At 54.0% G+C, this 18,043-nt stretch overlaps 1 protein-coding gene and 1 long non-coding RNA gene across 2 annotated transcripts; one reads left to right on the top strand and one right to left on the bottom strand.

The window, feature by feature from the left end:
• Positions 1 to 634: 634 nt before the first annotated feature.
• Positions 635 to 3,044, bottom strand: RPL29 (ribosomal protein L29). The gene is made up of 4 exons (XM_027522424.1): positions 2,783 to 3,044; positions 2,347 to 2,391; positions 1,986 to 2,050; positions 635 to 1,111 (listed from the first exon to the last, which is right to left on the bottom strand). Exons 2-4 carry the CDS (start codon positions 2,381 to 2,383, stop codon positions 755 to 757), a joined length of 459 nt encoding a protein of 152 aa, XP_027378225.1. The 5' UTR covers positions 2,384 to 2,391; positions 2,783 to 3,044; the 3' UTR covers positions 635 to 754.
• LOC113880376 lies at positions 2,910 to 11,673 on the top strand. Its single transcript, XR_003507731.1, has 3 exons — positions 2,910 to 2,980; positions 10,828 to 10,928; positions 11,427 to 11,673. It is a non-coding gene; the product is annotated as an uncharacterized LOC113880376 (long non-coding RNA).
• Positions 11,674 to 18,043: the final 6,370 nt, after the last annotated feature.

Consider the following 18,043-nt stretch of genomic DNA (forward strand, 5'->3'; position numbering starts at 1 on the left):
CGTTCAGTAGTGAATGCTGCCCAAGCCTGCTGCTGCTGCTGCTGCTAAATCGCTTCAGTTGTGTCCGACTCTGTGCGACCCCATAGACGGCAGTCCACCAGGCTCCCCCGTCCCTGGGATTCTCCAGGCAATAACATTGGAGTGGGTTGCCATTTCCTTCTCCAATGCATGAAAGTGAAAAGGGAAACTGAAGTTGCTCAGTCATGTCCATCTGTTAGCGACCCCATGGACTGCAGCCTACCAGACTCCTCCATCCATGGGATTTTCCAGGCAAGAGTACTGGAGTGGGGTACCATTGCCTTCTCTGGCCCAAGCCTGCTAGGAACCTGGAAATCCTCAGGCCAGAGTGCAGAATTCCCCTTTCTTCTGGGTAAGCTTGAAGACATGATGAAGGTGTTTGGGTTTTTTCTGTTTCCTCACCATCCTGCCCAGTCCAGCAACCTGTGTGTCCCAATATCCCAGAGGCACCCACCCACTCACTTACTAGGTCCCATTCTTGCACTTCAAGGCCGTATTTCCTGACTCACACACGGTACCAATCCAGGAAGGCTAAAACTCTACTCCCACATAAAACATTGGTACCCACCCAACCCAAACCCTAGTTCCAGCCCTGGGATCACAGACACAGGCTGACTGACAGATCCTGTCTCAGATTTATTTGTACAAATAGCACAGGAGGACACCAGCCCCACGCAGACAGCAGCCCAGGGGGTCACACCAGTCCTTCTGTCCTCACACTGGCAGATGAAGGTCTCTACTCCGGAGCTTTGGTGGGGGCCTGGGCACCCTTGGCAGCTGGAGCCGCAGCCGCAGGTGGCTTGGCCTTGGTTGAAGCCTTGGCCTGGGACTTTGGCCGGCAGAGCCTGAGGCCCTTGGCGATGCGAGCACGAGCGCGCTTCCCCAGCTTGGGGTGAGCGATGTAGGCAAGTCGGCTGAGCTTGCGGCTGCCACCTGTTGGCATCTTGGGCTTGATCTCCTTGGGCTTCACGAGGGCCTTGACAGCCTCAGCACGTGCACTCATGGCCTTGGCATTGTTGGCCTGCATCTTCTTCAGGCCCTTCTTGTTGTGCTTCTTGGCAAAGCGCATGTTCCTCAGGAACTTGGGGTCTACCTGGTAGACAAGAAAGGTACAGACAGCTGTAAGTGCAGCATGTAAGGGCCAAGTCACCCTTGGTCCCCCTCTCTATAGCAGCACCTTGGAGACTATCAGGCCTACTGGGACTCGAGACAGCATTAAGTCAACCTTAAATGCAAAAATAACCTGAGCCTTAGAAACTATCTGCAGACAAATGCGTACCACCACCCCAAAAGTCAGTAATGCCACCCTGCTAATGCTATACACAGAACATATTTTCAGGGCTACATGCCCAGAGCCCAGTAGAGTTCAAATGCAGGCACAGAAGGAAAGAAGAAATTCCTACAGCAGGATTTTGGTTGAGTCTTCCCCGAAAACCCCTTCAGGGACACCCCCCCCCACTCCTCCTCAAAAAATGTCAAATACCAACGTTGGTACAACAGATTCACAGCAAACAAGGTGTTAAGAGACTGAGGGAGGAAAGAGGAGTAGGGGGAGAGACCAATGGTACAGGGGAGAAGCAAAGTGGAGAGAGGGCACAGTTCTGCTCAGACCCCATGGCATCAGCCTTCCTGGCTAATCATCAGAACTCCCTAGCCCAGGGTCAGATCAAGTCATATGGGTGGTCAAAGTGGAATGCAGTGCTCTCAAGGTACCAGGCACACACAGGCAAGGCCATCCTTTCCCTGGAAGGCTCTGGGTGACCAAGGGAGATGATCAGACTGCCCTCAGGTAGCAGGTTACCACCTGACCAGGCCGATAAAGGCCAAGTAAAACTTTATTACAGGCCTGACAGAGCCTGAAGTCCAAGTAGAACGAAGGACAGTTAAGCACATGAATGAATGAAAGACCCTGTCCATGCAACTGGAGCCAAACAGACACACTCATATGACTCGGTGCACACACTCACCCCCTTAAGAGATTCATATCGTTGTGATCGGGGTTTCTTGATGCCGTTTCTATGCCATTTTCGGGCTGCAGGAAAGGAAAGGAATTAGACCAAAGTAAGAGATTTCCTCTAATATGACAACCATCACAGGTGGCAAGCCGGGGAGAACCATAACGTCCCATTACTTAATATTTGTTTAAGAAACCCTTTATCACTGAATGCAAATGAGTATCTCAAGGCTTGTAAATCTAAACCCCAAAGATAATGCTGAAAGTAACATCAGCCCCATGCCCACAGTAGAAAATGTGCCTTTCCCTGGCCAGTATCCCTAATCCTTGCTAGGGCCTGGAGCATTAGATGAAGGCTGGGCCAGGGAACTTACACTGGTTGTGCGTGGTGTGGTTCTTGGACTTGGCCATGTCTGCACCTGGAGAACGAGAGTGGAGATCAGAGCTGGGGGCTCACCAGACTGGGTCTACCTTTTCGCCCTGATCTAGAAGATCGTGCGGCCAGAATGAGGCTGCAGCACAGACGCATGTGCCTCGATTCACTCTGCAAGACCCGACGCCAAGTCTCCCCCTTCCAAACTCAGGTAAGGGTACCTTGAAACCAACCCTTAGCCGCAAGATTGCGCTCTCCCCCTAAAACGGAATCCTCCCACTCGCATCCACCCGGTGAAAACCCATGAGCACCGCCCCCGCTCCGCGGCCTCCGCTCCTCACAGCCAGGCGCCGGTCTCCCAGTCCTTCCCAGGCCTCGCGCCCCACAGCCATCCAGGAGTCACGGATGGCTCCGGATACCGCGCGGCTAGTACTCACCGGGGCCCGCAGATACCGAAGCGCGTCGGACCGGAAGAGAAAGAGGAAGGCCGCGGTGCAGCACGGGAAATAGGCTCGTCGCAGCAGGAAGGCACTACTGGAAAAGCTTCCCCCAACGCTATGAAGAAGGGTTCCTAAGCTCGGAGGATACAATCCAGACAGGAAGGCGAGGCTAGCAAGCTGGGCCGGCTCATTCAGGTTTTGCCTCCTATTTTTCCTGGACTTGAGTCTCAGGTCTCATTAAAGGTCTTGAAGGCGACGGGAGTCCTTGAGGAACACAGTTAGGCGGGAAGTGACAGGAAATTAGTGTGCCGAAAACAGTACCCCTGGCTACTGTGGGGAGAGTGAACTGTAGGGGGCAGAGGAGAGGAGGCAGAGCTGTGAGGAATCTGGGACAGGACTTTACTTGGAGCTGAGTGGGGACACGAGGGGTGGATAGGAGTGGATAAAGAAAGACAGTAGACTGGGCTTGCGATGCAGAAGGTTGGGGAGATAGAGAAGGCCAGTGTAGCGCTTCAGTTTCTGGCTTGAACAAGCGGGTGAATATGGTGCCTTCAACAGAAACGGGCAAGAATGGGGGAGGGACAGGGGTCTTGTTGCTTTATTCTGAGGGCGCCAATGGCTCCGGTGTTTATTTTTTTTAAAAACTTTTAATTTATATTGGAGTACAGCCGATTAACAGTATTGTGAGAGTTGCAGGTGCCCAGCAAAGTGACTCAGCTATATGTATACGTTTATCCTGGATGTTTTCTTTTTAGATGCATTAAATGTGATATGTCTGTTGATACCCCAAATGAGTAAAGCTTGTCTCCTGATATCTATTGCCCTGTAAAGTCTTACCCCTACATTTTTTTTCCACACAGCGGTGGGGTCTGAGGGCACTTTTCTTTATTTTTCTGGCCGCACTATGTGGCATGTGGGATCTTCCCCCAAACCAAGGGTTGAACCCCTGTCCTCTGTACTGCGAGTGTGCAGTCCTAACCACTGGACTGCCAGGGAAGTCCCTGAGGGTACTTTTTAAGATACAAATCAGATCTTGTCAGTTAAAATCTGCAAGGACTTCCCCTTGCATTAGAGATGAATTCTTTACCTCCCCTAATCCTGGCAACTCATCATTCACTTCTCTCCACCCCTATGGACTTCTTTCTTCCCTGCCAAGCACAAATACTTTGTTCCTGCTTCAGGGCCTTTGAACTTGCTATCCACTCCACTTGGACTGCCTTCTTCCTGCTCTCTAGATGGTGTCCTAGACTGCCTCTAGAATAGAGACCTTCTGCCCCATCTCCACAGTTACTCTGTGTCCTCTTATTCTGTTTGCTTCCTTCATAGAACTTTCCCAGCCTCTAATTACCTGTTTTATTTACTTTTGTATGTATTCATTGGCTCAAGCACCATGAATTCAGGACTGGTTTGGTCACTGTCATTTTCCATCGCCTGGCACAGCACTTGATGTAGAACAGGAGATTAAGAACCCTCCACCCCCATAGCCCCCTCCCCCCCCCACCACCCTGAATGGACACTCCTTGCACTCCTGGGCAGGCAATTTCACAGACTGATGGACACATGTTGCAGAGAGTTGAGGAGTGAAAGGGAAAGGAGGATGTGGGGGCTGGACACACAGGCGACTCCTTACTGAAGCATTCCTGAGAAAAGGGAGAGAAAGCTGGCAGGTTGAGTTAGGAGAATGAAGAGCAGGCTCAGATGCTCTGGGGGTGACTGAGTACCAACAAAGAAACAATTGAGGGTTTCCCTAGCGGTCCAGTGGTTGAGACTCCACACTTCCACTGCAGGGGGCACGGGTTCAATCCCTGGTTGGGGAACTAAGATGTCACATCCTGTGTGGTGTGGCCCCCAATTTTTTTTTTTTTTTTTAAGAAAAAAAATCAGTTGAGGCCAGAAAGAAAGGTGTCTCTACAACAGCTAAGTCCTTGAGGGGTGCTGAGAACAGGCGGACCAAGCTGGTGGGAAGAGGTGGGGACGATAGGAGGTGGGAGTGGTGCAAGGCCCCAGGGTGTGGGAGAGGTAGGGCCGGAAGTTGGGGCAGAGAGGGGAAGGGTATTTTTGGTTTTGGGGTTTTTTTTGGCCATACTGCACCTCTTGTGGGATCTTTATTCCCTGACCAGGGATTGAAACCACACCCTCAGCACTGAGTCTTAAGCACTGGACTGCCAGGGAATTCCCAGAAGAGAAGGTTTTTGACTCTCACACCTTGAAAAAGGGAAGCACACAGGGTAGGGGCTGGCAAAGGAGGCTGTGACAGCTTAAAAGGAACCAGGCTGCCCCACTGTGTGGCTTTCCAACTGGCAGGAGCTTTCACAGCTCCTAGAAAGTGATCAGTGATACACGCTGAGGACTTGTTGCTGGGTTGTTTTGACACTGGCAGAGTGAGCAGTGAGCAGAGAGCCATAGCCGGACGGGGAGGCAGATTCAGAGGTGGATGACAGCCATGCAGTACCCCTGGAGTTGCTGTGGGGATGGGCCCAGGGCAGAGTCCCAGCTGAAGGGCAAGGGAGGAGCCAATGACAAGGATGAAGAGTTTGGGCTGTGATCTGAGGGGACTGTTTTGGGGGCTAAAGGGAACCATGATCGGGAGCCATTGGCCTGCCATGCATTTCATAGTGGGAAAAGATGGTAGGGCCAGCCATAGGTATAAAGAGAGAGTTTTCCTACCTAGCTTCCTTTCTTTTTCCCTTTCCTTCTCTCCTTCTTCCTTTCCTTTCTTCCTCTCCTTTCTTCCTTCCTCCCTCCTTCTTTATTTCATTCCTTTTTCTTCTTCTTTCTTCTTCCTCCTCCTTTTCATTTTCCCCTCCCAATCTGTCTCTTTTTCTCTTCATAAATGTACAAAGAGCGTATACAAGCTCTTCTGTAACCTGATTTTATTCATTCAGTCATAACCTGTGGACATCTTTTCCTTTTCATGAAAACCCTTTGTAATCCTATTTTATTTTACACACTTAAAAAATCTTATTCTGAGAGGAGGTCAATAAACATCACCAAATGTCAAAGCAGTTTCTAACACAAAAAAGATGAAGCCCTCAGCCGTTCCCCCAGGGACTCACCCTCTGTCTGTGCGGAGGCTTCTGTGGCATAGCCTTGGGCAGAGCTGCTAGCTGGACTCAGCAGAATGCCTGTCAGCCAGGTCCCTTGTGCCTTGGGCACAAGTCAGACATGTGAGGCCCCTGTGACCCAACAAACCTTGGTCTGGGTGGGACTGGATGTGATGCGCCTGAGCCTTGTGGCCTGCAGAGGCGTGGTCTTGTCCAGACCTTGTCCAGCCACAGCCCAACCCACAGCCTGAGTAGGATCCACTGGGACCTACTTATTGAAATTTACAGGGTCAGAGACATCTGGGGTTATGTTTGCTGTGCTTGGCACAGTGCCAGGGTACCTGTGGGGACCTGATAAATGTTTGAGGAATTAAATGTAAATACTTCACAAATCGAGGCAGATGCTGAATCAGTGGGCAAGACATCAGTCAGCCTGGAGGAAGTTCACAGAGACAAGTCAGTTCTTTTTTTTTAATTATTATATTTCTGGCTGTGCTTCGTTGCTGCCCAGACTTTTCTCTAGTTGCAGAGTGGAGGCTACTCTGTAGCTGTGGTGCGCAGGCTTCTCATTGTGGTGGCTTCTCTTTCTGAAGTGCAGGCTCTGGGCTCAAGGGCTTCAGTACTTGTGGTGCTTGAGCTTATTTGCACTGTGGAATGTGGGATCTTCCCGGTCCAGGGATCAAACCAGTGTCCTTTGCATTGTAAGGCAGATTCTTATCCCCTGGACCACAGTTCAGTTCAGTTCAGTCACTCAGTCATGTCTAACTCTTTGTGACCCCATGAATCGCAGCATGCCAGGCCTCCCTGTCTATCACCAACTCCTGGAGTTCACTCAAACTCACGTCTATCGAGTCCGTGATGCCATCCAGCCATCTCATCCTCTGTCGTCCCCTTCTCCTCCTGCCCCCAATCCCTCCCAGCATCAGAGTCTTATCCAATGAGTCAACTCTTCACATGAGGTGGCCAAAGTACTGGAGTTTCAGCCTCAGCATCATTCCTTTCAAAGAAATCCCAGGGCTGATCTCTTTCAGAATGGACTGGTTGGATCTCCTTGCAGTCCAAGGGACTCTCAAGAGTCTTCTCCAACACCACAGTTCAAAAGCATCAATTCTTGGGCGCTCAGCAAGGGAAGCCCTATATGTAGACTTTTGGATGATGGCCATTCTAACCTGTATGAGGTGAAACCTCATGGTTTTGATTTGTATTTCTCTAATAATTAGTAGCGTTGAGCATCTTTTCATGTGTGTGTTGGCCATTTGTATGTCTTCTTTGGAGAAATGTCTATTTAGGTATTCTGCCCATTTTTTTGATTGGGTTGTTTGTGTGTTTAATATTAAGTTGTATGAACTGTTTGTGTATTTTGGAAACCCCTTGTCAGTCGCACTGTTTGCAAATATTTTCTTCTAGTCTGTAGATTACCTTTTCATTTTGCTTATGGTTTCCTTTGCTGTGCAGAAGCTTATAAGTTTATGTCCCATTTGTTTCTTTTTGCTTTTATTTCTATCGCCTTAGGAGACTGACCTAATAAAATATCGGTATGATTTATGTCAGAGAATGCTTTGCCTATGTTCCCTTCTAAGAGTTTTATGGTGTCATGTCTTATATTTAAGTCTTTAAGCCATTTGAAGTTTATTTTTGCATATAGAGTAAGGGTCTGTTCTAACTTCACTGATTTACATGGGGTTGTCCAACTCTTTTCTCTGCAAGGAGATCCAACCAGTCCATCCTAAAGGAGACCAGTCCTGGGTGTTCATTGGAAGGACTGATGCTGAGGCTGAAACTCCAATACTTTGGCCACCTCATACGAAGAGTTGACTCATTGGAAAAGACCCTGATGCTGGGAGGGATTGGGGGCAGGAGGAGAAGGGGACAACAGAGGATGAGATGGCTGGATGGCATCACCGACTCGAGGCACATGAGTTCGGGTGAACTCTGGGAGCTGGTGATGGACAGGGAGGCCTGGCGTGCTGCGATTCATGGGGTCGCAAAGAGTCAGACATGACTAAGCAACTGAACTGAACTGTCTAACTTTTCCAACACCACTTGCTGAAGAGACTATCTTTGCATATTCTTGCCTCCTCTGTTGAAGATTACTTGACTATAGGTGTACGGGTTTATTTCTGAGTTCTCTATTCTGTTCCATTGATACATGTATCTGCTTTTGTGCTAACACCAGGCTGCTTTGATTACCACAGCTTTGTAGTATCATGTGAAGTCTGGCAGGGTTATGCCTCCAACTTCATTCTTTTCCCTCTGGATTGCTTTGGCAATTCTGGGTCTTTTATGGTTCCCTGTGCATTTTAGGATTATTTGCTCTTGTTCTGTGGAAAACGTCATGAGTAATATGATAGAGATCACATTCAATCTGTAGATTGCTTTGGGTTGTATGGCTGCTTTCACAGTATCAATTCTTCCAACACAAGAGCATGGGATATCGTTCCATTTCTTTGACTCATCTTCAGTTTCCTTTATCAGTTAAACCGGCTAATTGGAGTAAAGCACTGAACACTGCTGAGTATACATTAAGTGTTTAGTCATTGTTCATCCCAGCCACACTGTTCCCCATAAGGTTCCTGAGGAGGCAGACATGGCTTAAGGGAAAATGTCAGTGTCAAGTGAATGAGTGAGCACAGGTTCCAAGAAAGGTTCAGGATGGAGGGCCACCACAGTCCTCAGGGGCGCTGGGTCCCCTCCGTCCTGAAGTTACACAAGGACAGAGACTGCCAGTGTGCCCAGACAGGAGGAACTGGAGTGGCTCGTCAGAACCACAGTGTTTTAGGAGAGAAGACTGGGAGTCGGAGAGGAGGCCCCTGAGCGCCAGGTTAAGCTTTGGATCTGGTTGAAAATTCCTGTGAGAGACCACCTGGTTCTTGTGGCCCCAGAGGGCAGAGCTATGGCCAAGGGAGACAAATGCCAGCTCCACGGATGAGGGTCGTTTCTGCAATCAGAATTTCTTCCACACCATGGGCTTCTCCCAGAGTGATAAGCTCTCAGGTATTAGAAATTACTGGGAAGAGAGGTTGAAATATGGGATGGAGGGTGGGAAACTATAGCTCTCAAGTTCAGTTTCCTCCAAAAGTCTGGGGTCCTAAGCTCCTGGAAGAAGGAAAGGTGGTGGGCAGTCTGCAGTGCCAGGCTGGGGCCCAGGATCTGTCAGGAAGAGAGAAGACAGGCCCCACAGAGGCTTGGGGGTAGCACATTCCTCCAGTCACTGAGACACCTTCACAGCCCCAGGCCACATATTCCCTCTGGGGGGTTCCTGGCCGTGAGGTGATGGGACATCTCCAGCCGAGAATGTTAGCCTGTCATCCACATGGGGGCAGCACAGGACCGCGGATGGAATGGGGCCGCCAGTCGCCGCCCGGAGCACCCGTCCTTTGGGAAGAAGCCCTTTGAGCCTTCAGGCCCTCTCACACCCCAGCTTCTAGCACCCATCACCCCCATAAGCCCCCCCACCCCCACCCATTCTCAGCAGGTTCTCTGTGTAGGTTGACTCTTCCCTGGCTCCAGGGTGTCCCACCTAAACCTGGATCCCAGAGAGGGATCAAGGTAGACAAAGTGGAGCCTATGGGTGTCCCTGGGAAGCCCCTGCTAGTTTACATCCGAGTTATTGGAGGTTATGCCTGTCGGGGGTTAAAAGAATAGGTTTCCATATAAGACTGACTTGAGTTCAAATTCTGACTGCTGCTTCCCAGTGGAGTGACTTCACCTCTCAGAGCCTCAGTCTCTCCACCTGTGACAGTGGGGGGATGCTGAGCAGGCAGGAAGCCTCCCAGGTCTGGCTGAGCATTTCCTTGGGAAATGCTTAGAGCCTTGGGAGCTGCCAGGGTTCTCATCACCCTATTTCACAGACGAGGAGATGGAGTCCTTGGGCCTGACTTGCTAGAGGTCTCACAGCCAAACGGAGAGCTGTGCTAAATCACTTTAGTCATGTCCAACTCTTTACGACCCTATGGACTGTAGCCCGCCAGGGTCCTCTGTCCGTGGGATTCTCCAGGCAAGAATCCTGGAGTGGGTTGCCATGTCCTCCTCCGGGGGAATCTTCCCGACCCAGCGATCAAACCTGCGTCTCTTATATCTCCTGCAATGGCAGACAGATTCTTTACCACTAGCGCCACCTGGTCCAGATGCCCCACCCCAGGACCAGAGGAACATGGGATGGTATGTGCCCAATGAGGTCCTGGAGGAAACCCTGTGATACTGACAGGTGACCTGGGAGAAACCCTGGCCTCTGCAGCCAACAGATGCTCAGAGTAGCGGTGTCCACTGTGCTGGCTCTGCTTCCGCTCAGACCCACCGGCCCCTCCCAGAAGATGCCTAGAAAGGAGGGGGTGTTGGTGGTGGTGGCAGTGTCCCGGGGAGGAGGGCAGGCTCCTCTCCTGCCAGCTTGGGCTGGGCTGGGTTCTGTGGGTCTCAGGCACAGGGACTGGCCAGGTGTGAAGGTGGAGATGCTCATCAACACGGAGGCCTGACCTACCAGAAAGGGAGGGATGGGATACATGGGCATGAGAGGAGGCCGGATAGGGCAGGACTGTATTCATGAGGCTCCCCCAACTCTCAGCCCTGTCTCTGAGGTGAAGAAAGAGCATCTGAAAAGGAAGAATGAAGCTGAGGGCTGGGAGGGACCCCTTTCCTTCCCCACTAGCAGCCTCCAGTGGAGCCAGCACTGCAGTGCCATGGCAACTGTGGCCTCTCCAGCTCCCCTCTCTCCTTGAGCCCCATCGTGCCTGGATGCCCCCCCAGCCTGTGCACACCTTTCTAGCTGGGGCTAAAGAGAAGCTGGGGAAGGGGAAGGCTCCTTTCTCAGCCCCTGTTATGGCCCAGGGGCTGAGTCCCAGGGCCACCCGAGGCTCAGGATCACGTGGAAGATTCTTTAAGGGGCAAGAGGGAAGGGTGAAGTGGCCTTTGCAAGAATTCTTCTGAATGAAGGAAGAATGAATGAAATCACCTCCCTAAGATTTCAAACCCCCAACTCTCAAAGTCTGTACTCTCTCCCAGGTCACAGAGGCTGCGACCCAGGAGCCCCTGGAAGGGATGAGAAAACCAGCGCCGGGGCAAGGGTATTGAAAATCACCTGGATCCCCTCTCCACGCCTATAGGTAGGGAAGCTGAGGTCTAGCGATGAGCAGGGACTTGCCCAAGGCACACAGGGAGTATGTGGCAAAGGCAGAACCAGGGTGGTCAGAGTGGGGCAGGGCACGGGACATCCTTACTGTTGGCTTGAAGAGCAGGCAGTGAGGACCAGAAGGGCTGTGCCTTACAGTGTGGGGGTTGGGGTGACTCTGGGGAAGGCTCTGGGCCTGCCTTGCCTGCTCCCCACTTAGCGCTTCAGTAAACCCACTTCCGGCCTCAGGGCACAACGGAGTGAGTGAGGAAGGAGGCCTGGCCCTGATTAGGGAGGAACAAGGGACACCAGATAGAGCCGCAAGGAGCTGGGGATCCGAGGAGGGGCACAGGAGAGCTGGAACCCGAAAGGTCCCACTGAGAGCCCCTGAGCGAGAAGCGGTCTGACCCAAGTGCTGCACTTTCCAAGCTCTGGGCCCCTGGGCAAATCCCCCAAACTCCCAGCGTCTGCCCCTCACTCTCCCCCGCTCCAGGTAAAACAGGGTCAGCCCACAGCCTGGAGGGAGATTCTCTGTGATGGTGCAAACAGAAAGAATGACCCCTGGCTCCACTTGGAAGATGAGTGGCTGGGCCTGTGAGCTTGAAATCCTTCATCTGCTGGCCCAGGACTACTATCAGGACCACCTGGAGCATCTGTGAGATGCAGAACCTGAGCGCTGGGACAGGAGGTGGCTGCGGGCACAGCACCCCAGGATGCAGAACAGAGAGAGTCCGTCTAGGCAGGAGCCTCGGGTTTGGAAGAGGGGCTCTGGAGCCTTCCTGGGAGAGGAGGGGGGCTGCTGGGGTGCAGGGGCAGGCCTTGTGAGGTCAGGGAGAGGGGGTGGGGTGAGGAGGATGCCATGGGCCGAGCAGGCTCAAGCTGGCATTTGCTTCCTATGGCTCTCTGGCACTGGACCCCAGATGATGAGGGCCTCCGGGAGCTGTCGCCGTACCCCCGAACCCCCCAAGGCCTGGCCCACAGTGGGTGTCCTAAATCCAGGGCCTGGGCAGGAAAGGGGCGTTCTGCTAGGGCCAGGAGCCAGGAGCTCTGCATTAGTCCTCGCCACACCTGCAGACTGGCTTCTTCTGTTAATCCTGTGTTAGTGAAAGTGAAAGTGAAGTCACTCAGTCGTGTCCGACCCTCAGCGACCCCATGGACTGCAGCCTTCCAGGCTCCTCCGTCCATGGGATTTTCCAGGAAAGAGTACTGGAGTGAGGTGAGGCCCAGAAAGGTAAAGTGACTTGCCCAGAGTCACATAGCTATTTCTCTGTCAAGGCCACTCCTGGAAGCTCTGCTGGGCTTGGATGCTGCTGGAGACACACGCGGATGACAGCTTGGGAAAAGGAGGGCTACGTCCTAGCTGCGGAGTGAGCCTCTGGGAGAGCGTGCTGTGGTGTCCACGGCAGGTGGGTCCCATACAGCATCCCTGCTCCGCAGCCCTGTTGGTCCCCCCCAGTGCTCGTTCATTAGTGGGTCGTCGCATTCTTAAGCACTCACTGTCTGTCCACTGGTAAAGGCTGGAGGGCGTGACCCAGTTGCTGCCTTGACACTTAGCAGCTGGGTGACCTTGAGCAAAAGCTCCATCCATTTGTAGCTCCGTGACCTCCTCGTGAGACAGGGATGAGTGTGCCACCTACTACACTTGTAGGTTATGGTGAAGCTCCGGGGATCCTCACAGGGCCTGGCCGACGGGGCTGTGTCCTATTTGATAGCTCCCCCGACCCCTGCAAGGCTTGAAACAGCCAGAAGGCCAGGCTGGTGATACCCGGCTCTCTTCCTGACCCCCAAATCTCCCCTGGAAACATGTAGGCTGCCCACCCCCAGGGCACCCCGCCCAGAGCGGGATGAGAGAGTGGGGATGGCTCCCCAGATGCTCTCTTCACCCCCAGCAGGCAGGGATGATGAGATGACGGTGGGGGGAGGGGGGTGGAGCCAGGAGAGGGCGGCTGAGGACAGCTGCTGAGTGGAGGCAGTGAGGGCCCGTGCGGGCCCCTGGCCACCCCTAACAACCAGCCCGCAGCACAGGGAGCCGTGGGTGAGGGACCCAGGGTCGTCGCTCCGCCTGCCACAGCGCTGGCCCTGCCTGACTGGCGCGAGTGCTCCAAGCACTAGTTTTAACCGATCTTTTTTCTGCAAGAAGCTCCAAAGCTCCCGGAGGCGCGGGGGCGGCTTCCCCTTGACTTGCGTCTCATAGAGGATGCGGCTGGCTAAAAATAACTCGAATTACTGTGCTCCCTCCCCCGGCGTGGAGGAGGGGCCCGGGGGCCTGCGGGGCGGGAGCCTGGAGGGAATGGAGCTGCAGCCCGGAGGGGGTTCCCTGTGAGGAGGAGAAAAGCGGGGCTGGCAGGTGGGAAGGGGTGCTGGGGGCTGAAGGGAAGGCCCTGTCTCACCCACTTCTCTTAAGGCCGGCTCCGGAGCAGAGCTGGGGGTGAAAGCTGGCCCTGATCTCGGGCCGCGCACCGCGTAGGGAGCCAGTCTGGCTGGGTAGTAGCAGCGGGCTCCTTCCAGCAGGAAGTCTGTGTTTGAAGGAGACCTCCTTCCACTTAGGTCAGCGCTATTGAATGCAAGCAGTGACAGCAGGGGGCGCTCCTGGTTTCCGCTTGCCTTCCCTATGGTGGGACACGGAGCCCCAGATCTTTATCCAAAAGCTGGGTGCAACTGCAGCATGAAGCACTACACTCCTGGGCAAGCTGAGGCCTCCTCTCGCAGCCCCACCTCCTCCGTCTGTCTGCAGAGGCAGCATCAGGCCTCTCCCATCACCCCCTGGGTACAGGGCTGACAGCCCACGTGTGACCACCCCTCAGAGCAGGCTGGGGGCTGTGGTAGAGTCCAGGAGGCCCTAAGCCAGCAGGACCTGGGGTCCCCACATGAAGGGGGCCTGGTCCGGGAGGGTGGGGGCTCCAGTGCCCATGGGACAGGGGAGGTCACCGTGAGGCCCAGGAAGGAGCCTTAGGTTGGGCTGCACAGTGGGCTGCCAGCCCTGCTGGCCTCCTGATGCTGCCCTCTCTGCCCTCCCCAGCTTCGTACCCCAGGGCTGAGACAGAGCATAGGAGGCTAAACGGCAGGGCCAGGGTCTCATGGCGGAGAGGGGACGGCATGGCTGGCCTTTGTGCACACGCAGACCCGGCAGAGGCAGTGGGGGACACACTGGTAGGGGGACCAGTCAGCCCTGCAGGAGGGATGGGCTGGGACCTCCAGGGCGCTGGGTGGCGGTCCTTCATGCTCTGTATCTCAGCTTCCTTACCCATAGGGGTGGTGGTTGGACGCCCTGGCAGTCCCCTTAGATGGAGAGCAGAAGGAGCCCAAGTGGAGTAGGGAAAAGAGCAACTACCCCTGCCCGCCTCTCACCTCTCAGCGCTCACGGGGCTCTGCAACGTTCTGTCCTAAAGTCACCCTCACTTTGCACACAAGGAAACCAAGGCTCAGAAAGAAGAAGTGACTCGCCCGAGGTCCTAGAGCTTGTGCATGATGAACCAGGCCTTTATTTATTCATTTGGTTGTCCAAGGTCTTAGTTGTGGCACGTGGGATCTTAGTTACAGCAGGTGGGATCTAGTTCCCTGACCAGGGATGCAACCCAGGGCCCCCCTGCATTGGGAGCATGGAGTCTTAGCCACTGGACCACACAACTGGACCTTTGGACCCAGGACTGTCCAGCTACACAGTCTGTTTTCTCATTTCATCTTGTTCTGAACATGGAGCCAGATGCACTTGTGAGGTTGAGTCGAAGTGGGGTGCATGGGTGTGGATCCAGAAACGAGATGCACAGAGTCATGTAGATGTGGACCCATACCCTGACCCACCCATCCCCTACCCCTCTAGGGTTGGCTCAGGTCACAGGGCACCTCGTTCCAGGGCACCACTGTGCCTGGGAAGTGTCCGTGTGTGCAGGGGGGTCGGGGAGAAGAGGGAGTGTATACCCTGGCAGGATGGGAACATTATCATTAACAATAATGATAATACAATCCACCCCCCAGGATGTTTTTAGCAGCTCTGTTCCTGAGGAGAAGCTAAGAACAACACAAACATCCAGTAACAGGAGAATTAAGAAATCAACTGCACCTCCCGCAGCAGCAGGGGTGAACCCTAAAGCATAATGTAGAGGGAAGAACACAAATTGCAGGAAACTACACTCAGTTCAAAGCCATTTTTATCAAGTCCTCCACCAGGCTGCGGAGAAGGTGATGGCACCCCACTCCAGTACTCTTGCCTGGAAAATCCCATGGGCGGAGGAGCCTGGTAGGCTGCAGTCCATGGGGTTGCTAAGAGTCGGACACGACTGAGCGACTTCACTTTCACTTTTCACTTTCATGCATTGGAGAGGCAATGGCAACCCTCTCCAGTGTTCTTGCCTGGAGAATCCCAGGGACGGTGGAGCCTGGTGGGCTGCCGTCTATGTGGTTGCACAGAGTCGGACACGACTGACTCGACTTAGCAGCAGCAGCAGCAGCCACCAGGCTGAAACGACACAGTACTGTTTAAGACGTTCAAATGCATATGATCGAGCTCTTACAAAAGAGCAAAAGTGATAAACCAGCATTCTGGGTACGCTGGGGGAGGTAGGAATCGGGGAGGGGTGTCACACACAGGGGGATTCCGCCGATGAAATCTGTTGCTGGCTCACAGGGCGCCAGGTGCTGTTTGTGGTGCTGGGGGCAGGGGAGGTGGGCCCTGGTCTCACAGCGCTTACAGTCTCGCAGAGCGCTCTTTGATCCTGTTCTTGTGTTGCGTGGTAGGTCACCAGCATCCATTAGGTTATTATGTATTGTCACAGACATTCCTTTGTTGTTGTTCAATCACTAAGTTGTGTCCGACTCTGCGACCCCATGGACTGCAGCACGCCAGGCTTCCCTGTCCTTCACTTTTTCCTGGAGCTTGCTCAAACTCATGTCCATTGAGTCAATGATGCCATCCAACCATCTCATCCTCTGTCGCCCCTTTCTCCTCTTTCCCTCAGTCTTTCCCAGGATCAGGGTCTTTTCCATTGAGTCAGCTGTTTGCATCAGGTGGCCAAAGTATTGGAACTTCAGCTTCAGTCCTTCCAATGAATATTCAGGGTTGATTTCCTTTAAGATGGACTGATTGGATCTCCTTGCAGTCCAAGGGACTCTCAAGAAAGCCCCTTATGTTTTTACCCCTTATGTTATACCTAAAAGAATGTCACAGACATTCTTTTACATTAATCAAATACTATACTTAAAGAAGTATATAAGAACCACAAAGGTAACTGACCTCTCCCTCAAAAAATCCCACCCAAGAGGGTGAGGTGCGGGGGCTGAGCTCCTCTCCCCACCTCTTCTCACTGATACACCATCACATTCATCCAGGAGTCCCAACCCTTGGACCCACGGCCCCCCAGGTGTCCAGTTCTAGCTGAATGTCCCACAAGGTTACTCCCTCACTCATCAGCAGGTGAAGGTCAGACTGGCTTGGAGTGCAAGGTTGGTGGCGGAGGAGGGTGCCCAGCTTCCGGGAGAGCCAGAGCCAGTTGGGGAGGTAAAATGAAATGGAGAGAGGCACAGAGCCTGGGGAAGAGCCCCCCCTCTTTCTGGCCCAGGGCTCTTACATGACAAACAGAGGTGGAGGGTGCCAAAGATGGGGAGTAACAGGTCGGCTCTGTTTCAAGCTCTGCACCTTCACCCGGGGGTGTTGGTCTGCCATCCATCCATCCAACCATCCATCATATATCGGACACTGGTGATCTATCACACAACACCACAACAGGAACATTATGTACCTTGCGAGACCGTAAGCTGCACAAGGCCTGGGGTTCACGTCTGTTCGGCTTGTGCCTGCATCCCCGGCCCCCAGCCCGCGTCCCCTGCACAGCAGGGAAGGGCCAGTCTGGCCGCCCTCACTCAATGGCCTGGTGCCTGGTGGATACTTGCGGAGGGGTACCCTGCCCCTCCGTCACTGCTCTCAGCAAAGAAGGATGCACCTCCAGGCCCTCACATGTGCTGTGCCCTCCGCCTGTAGCACTGCACCCCTACCTGGCTCAGCCTAACCGTCATCACCGCTGGGAGGCCTTCCAGGACCGCCCCAGCCAAGCCAAGCCCTCCTCTTCACACCTCCTGCAGCACCACAAGCTGTACCCTGGTCGTGCTTTGTCTAGGTCCAGCTCTCCTGAGTTGGGGCACTCCCCTAGGTCAGGCCCAGGTTCCCCAGGGCTGGGCGGGCGTGCCCCCCCAGGAGGGTTCTCAACTTCATCCTCTCTGGTATTCCCACTCCAGCACGCAGTCTCGCATTTTCTCCCTGGAGGAGCCAAGCACGAAGGGGAGGTCAGTTTCTTCACCAGCCCCCACACCTCTTGGACTCCACTCTCTGGGTCTTCACCCCTCCCCCCAGCAGTCCACCCATCTTTCCCTGAGGGCTACCAGGGCTCCACGTGTCCATCTCATTTCTTCCAGAGGTGCCCTTGGCAGGAGAGATAGTGGGTGGGCAGGGTCCAGGGCTGGGGAATGGGATGACAGGAAGCTCCCTGAGAACCCTCCCCCCAGCTCTCTATCTCCACAGCCTGTGATGGATGCAGGGTGGGGGATGGGAGAGATGGCAGTGACTGGTCCCTGTTCCAAATCCAGGTCACTCCCAGCCTGCTCAGCAGTCATCGGTAATTAGGGGCCAGCAGGACGTGGGCAGGCGGGTGGCAGGAGGCCTAATTGTCTGATTTTTCAGGTAATTAACGGGAGGCTGTCTGGCCTGTCCCCGTGGGGCCCAGCATCCGCCACCCCATCCCCTGGGCAGCCCCAGCCGCCTAATGAGGCCAATTATTGAGGTGCCCCGGCCCTCATTAGCCACCTGGAAAGGTCATGTGGGAATGGCACTGGGGGTGGGGCTCAGCCAGCCGTGGTGGAGGTTGGGAGCCGCCAGCGATCAGGTTTGGGATGCGCTGGCTGTAGGTCTCTGTGGCCACTCACTGAGCGGTAGCCCACCCGCATGTGGGACCTCACTTCTTGGCCCTGCTCTCAGGACAGGCAGGAGCTTTAGGTCAGATCTTACCCCTGCCACTTCCCAGTCGTGTGGCCTTGGGCATGTCCTCTGGTCCGACCCTCTGTCCTGAATCAGAGATAATGGAGGTAAAACTCCAGGGGCGCAGGGGGTTCCCCGTGCATAGG

This window comes from Bos indicus x Bos taurus, chromosome 22, assembly GCF_003369695.1.
Source record: "Bos indicus x Bos taurus breed Angus x Brahman F1 hybrid chromosome 22, Bos_hybrid_MaternalHap_v2.0, whole genome shotgun sequence".
Taxonomy (NCBI): domain Eukaryota; kingdom Metazoa; phylum Chordata; class Mammalia; order Artiodactyla; family Bovidae; genus Bos; species Bos indicus x Bos taurus.

Coding starts and splice junctions, on each gene's coding strand:
- RPL29 (XM_027522424.1), bottom strand. CDS start 2,383: ATGGCCAAGTCCAAGAACCACACCACGCACAACCAGT. Junction 2,051..2,346: donor CCACACCACGCACAACCAGT/GTAAGTTCCCTG, acceptor CCTTTCCTGCAG/CCCGAAAATGGCATAGAAAC. Junction 1,112..1,985: donor GATATGAATCTCTTAAGGGG/GTGAGTGTGTGC, acceptor CTTGTCTACCAG/GTAGACCCCAAGTTCCTGAG.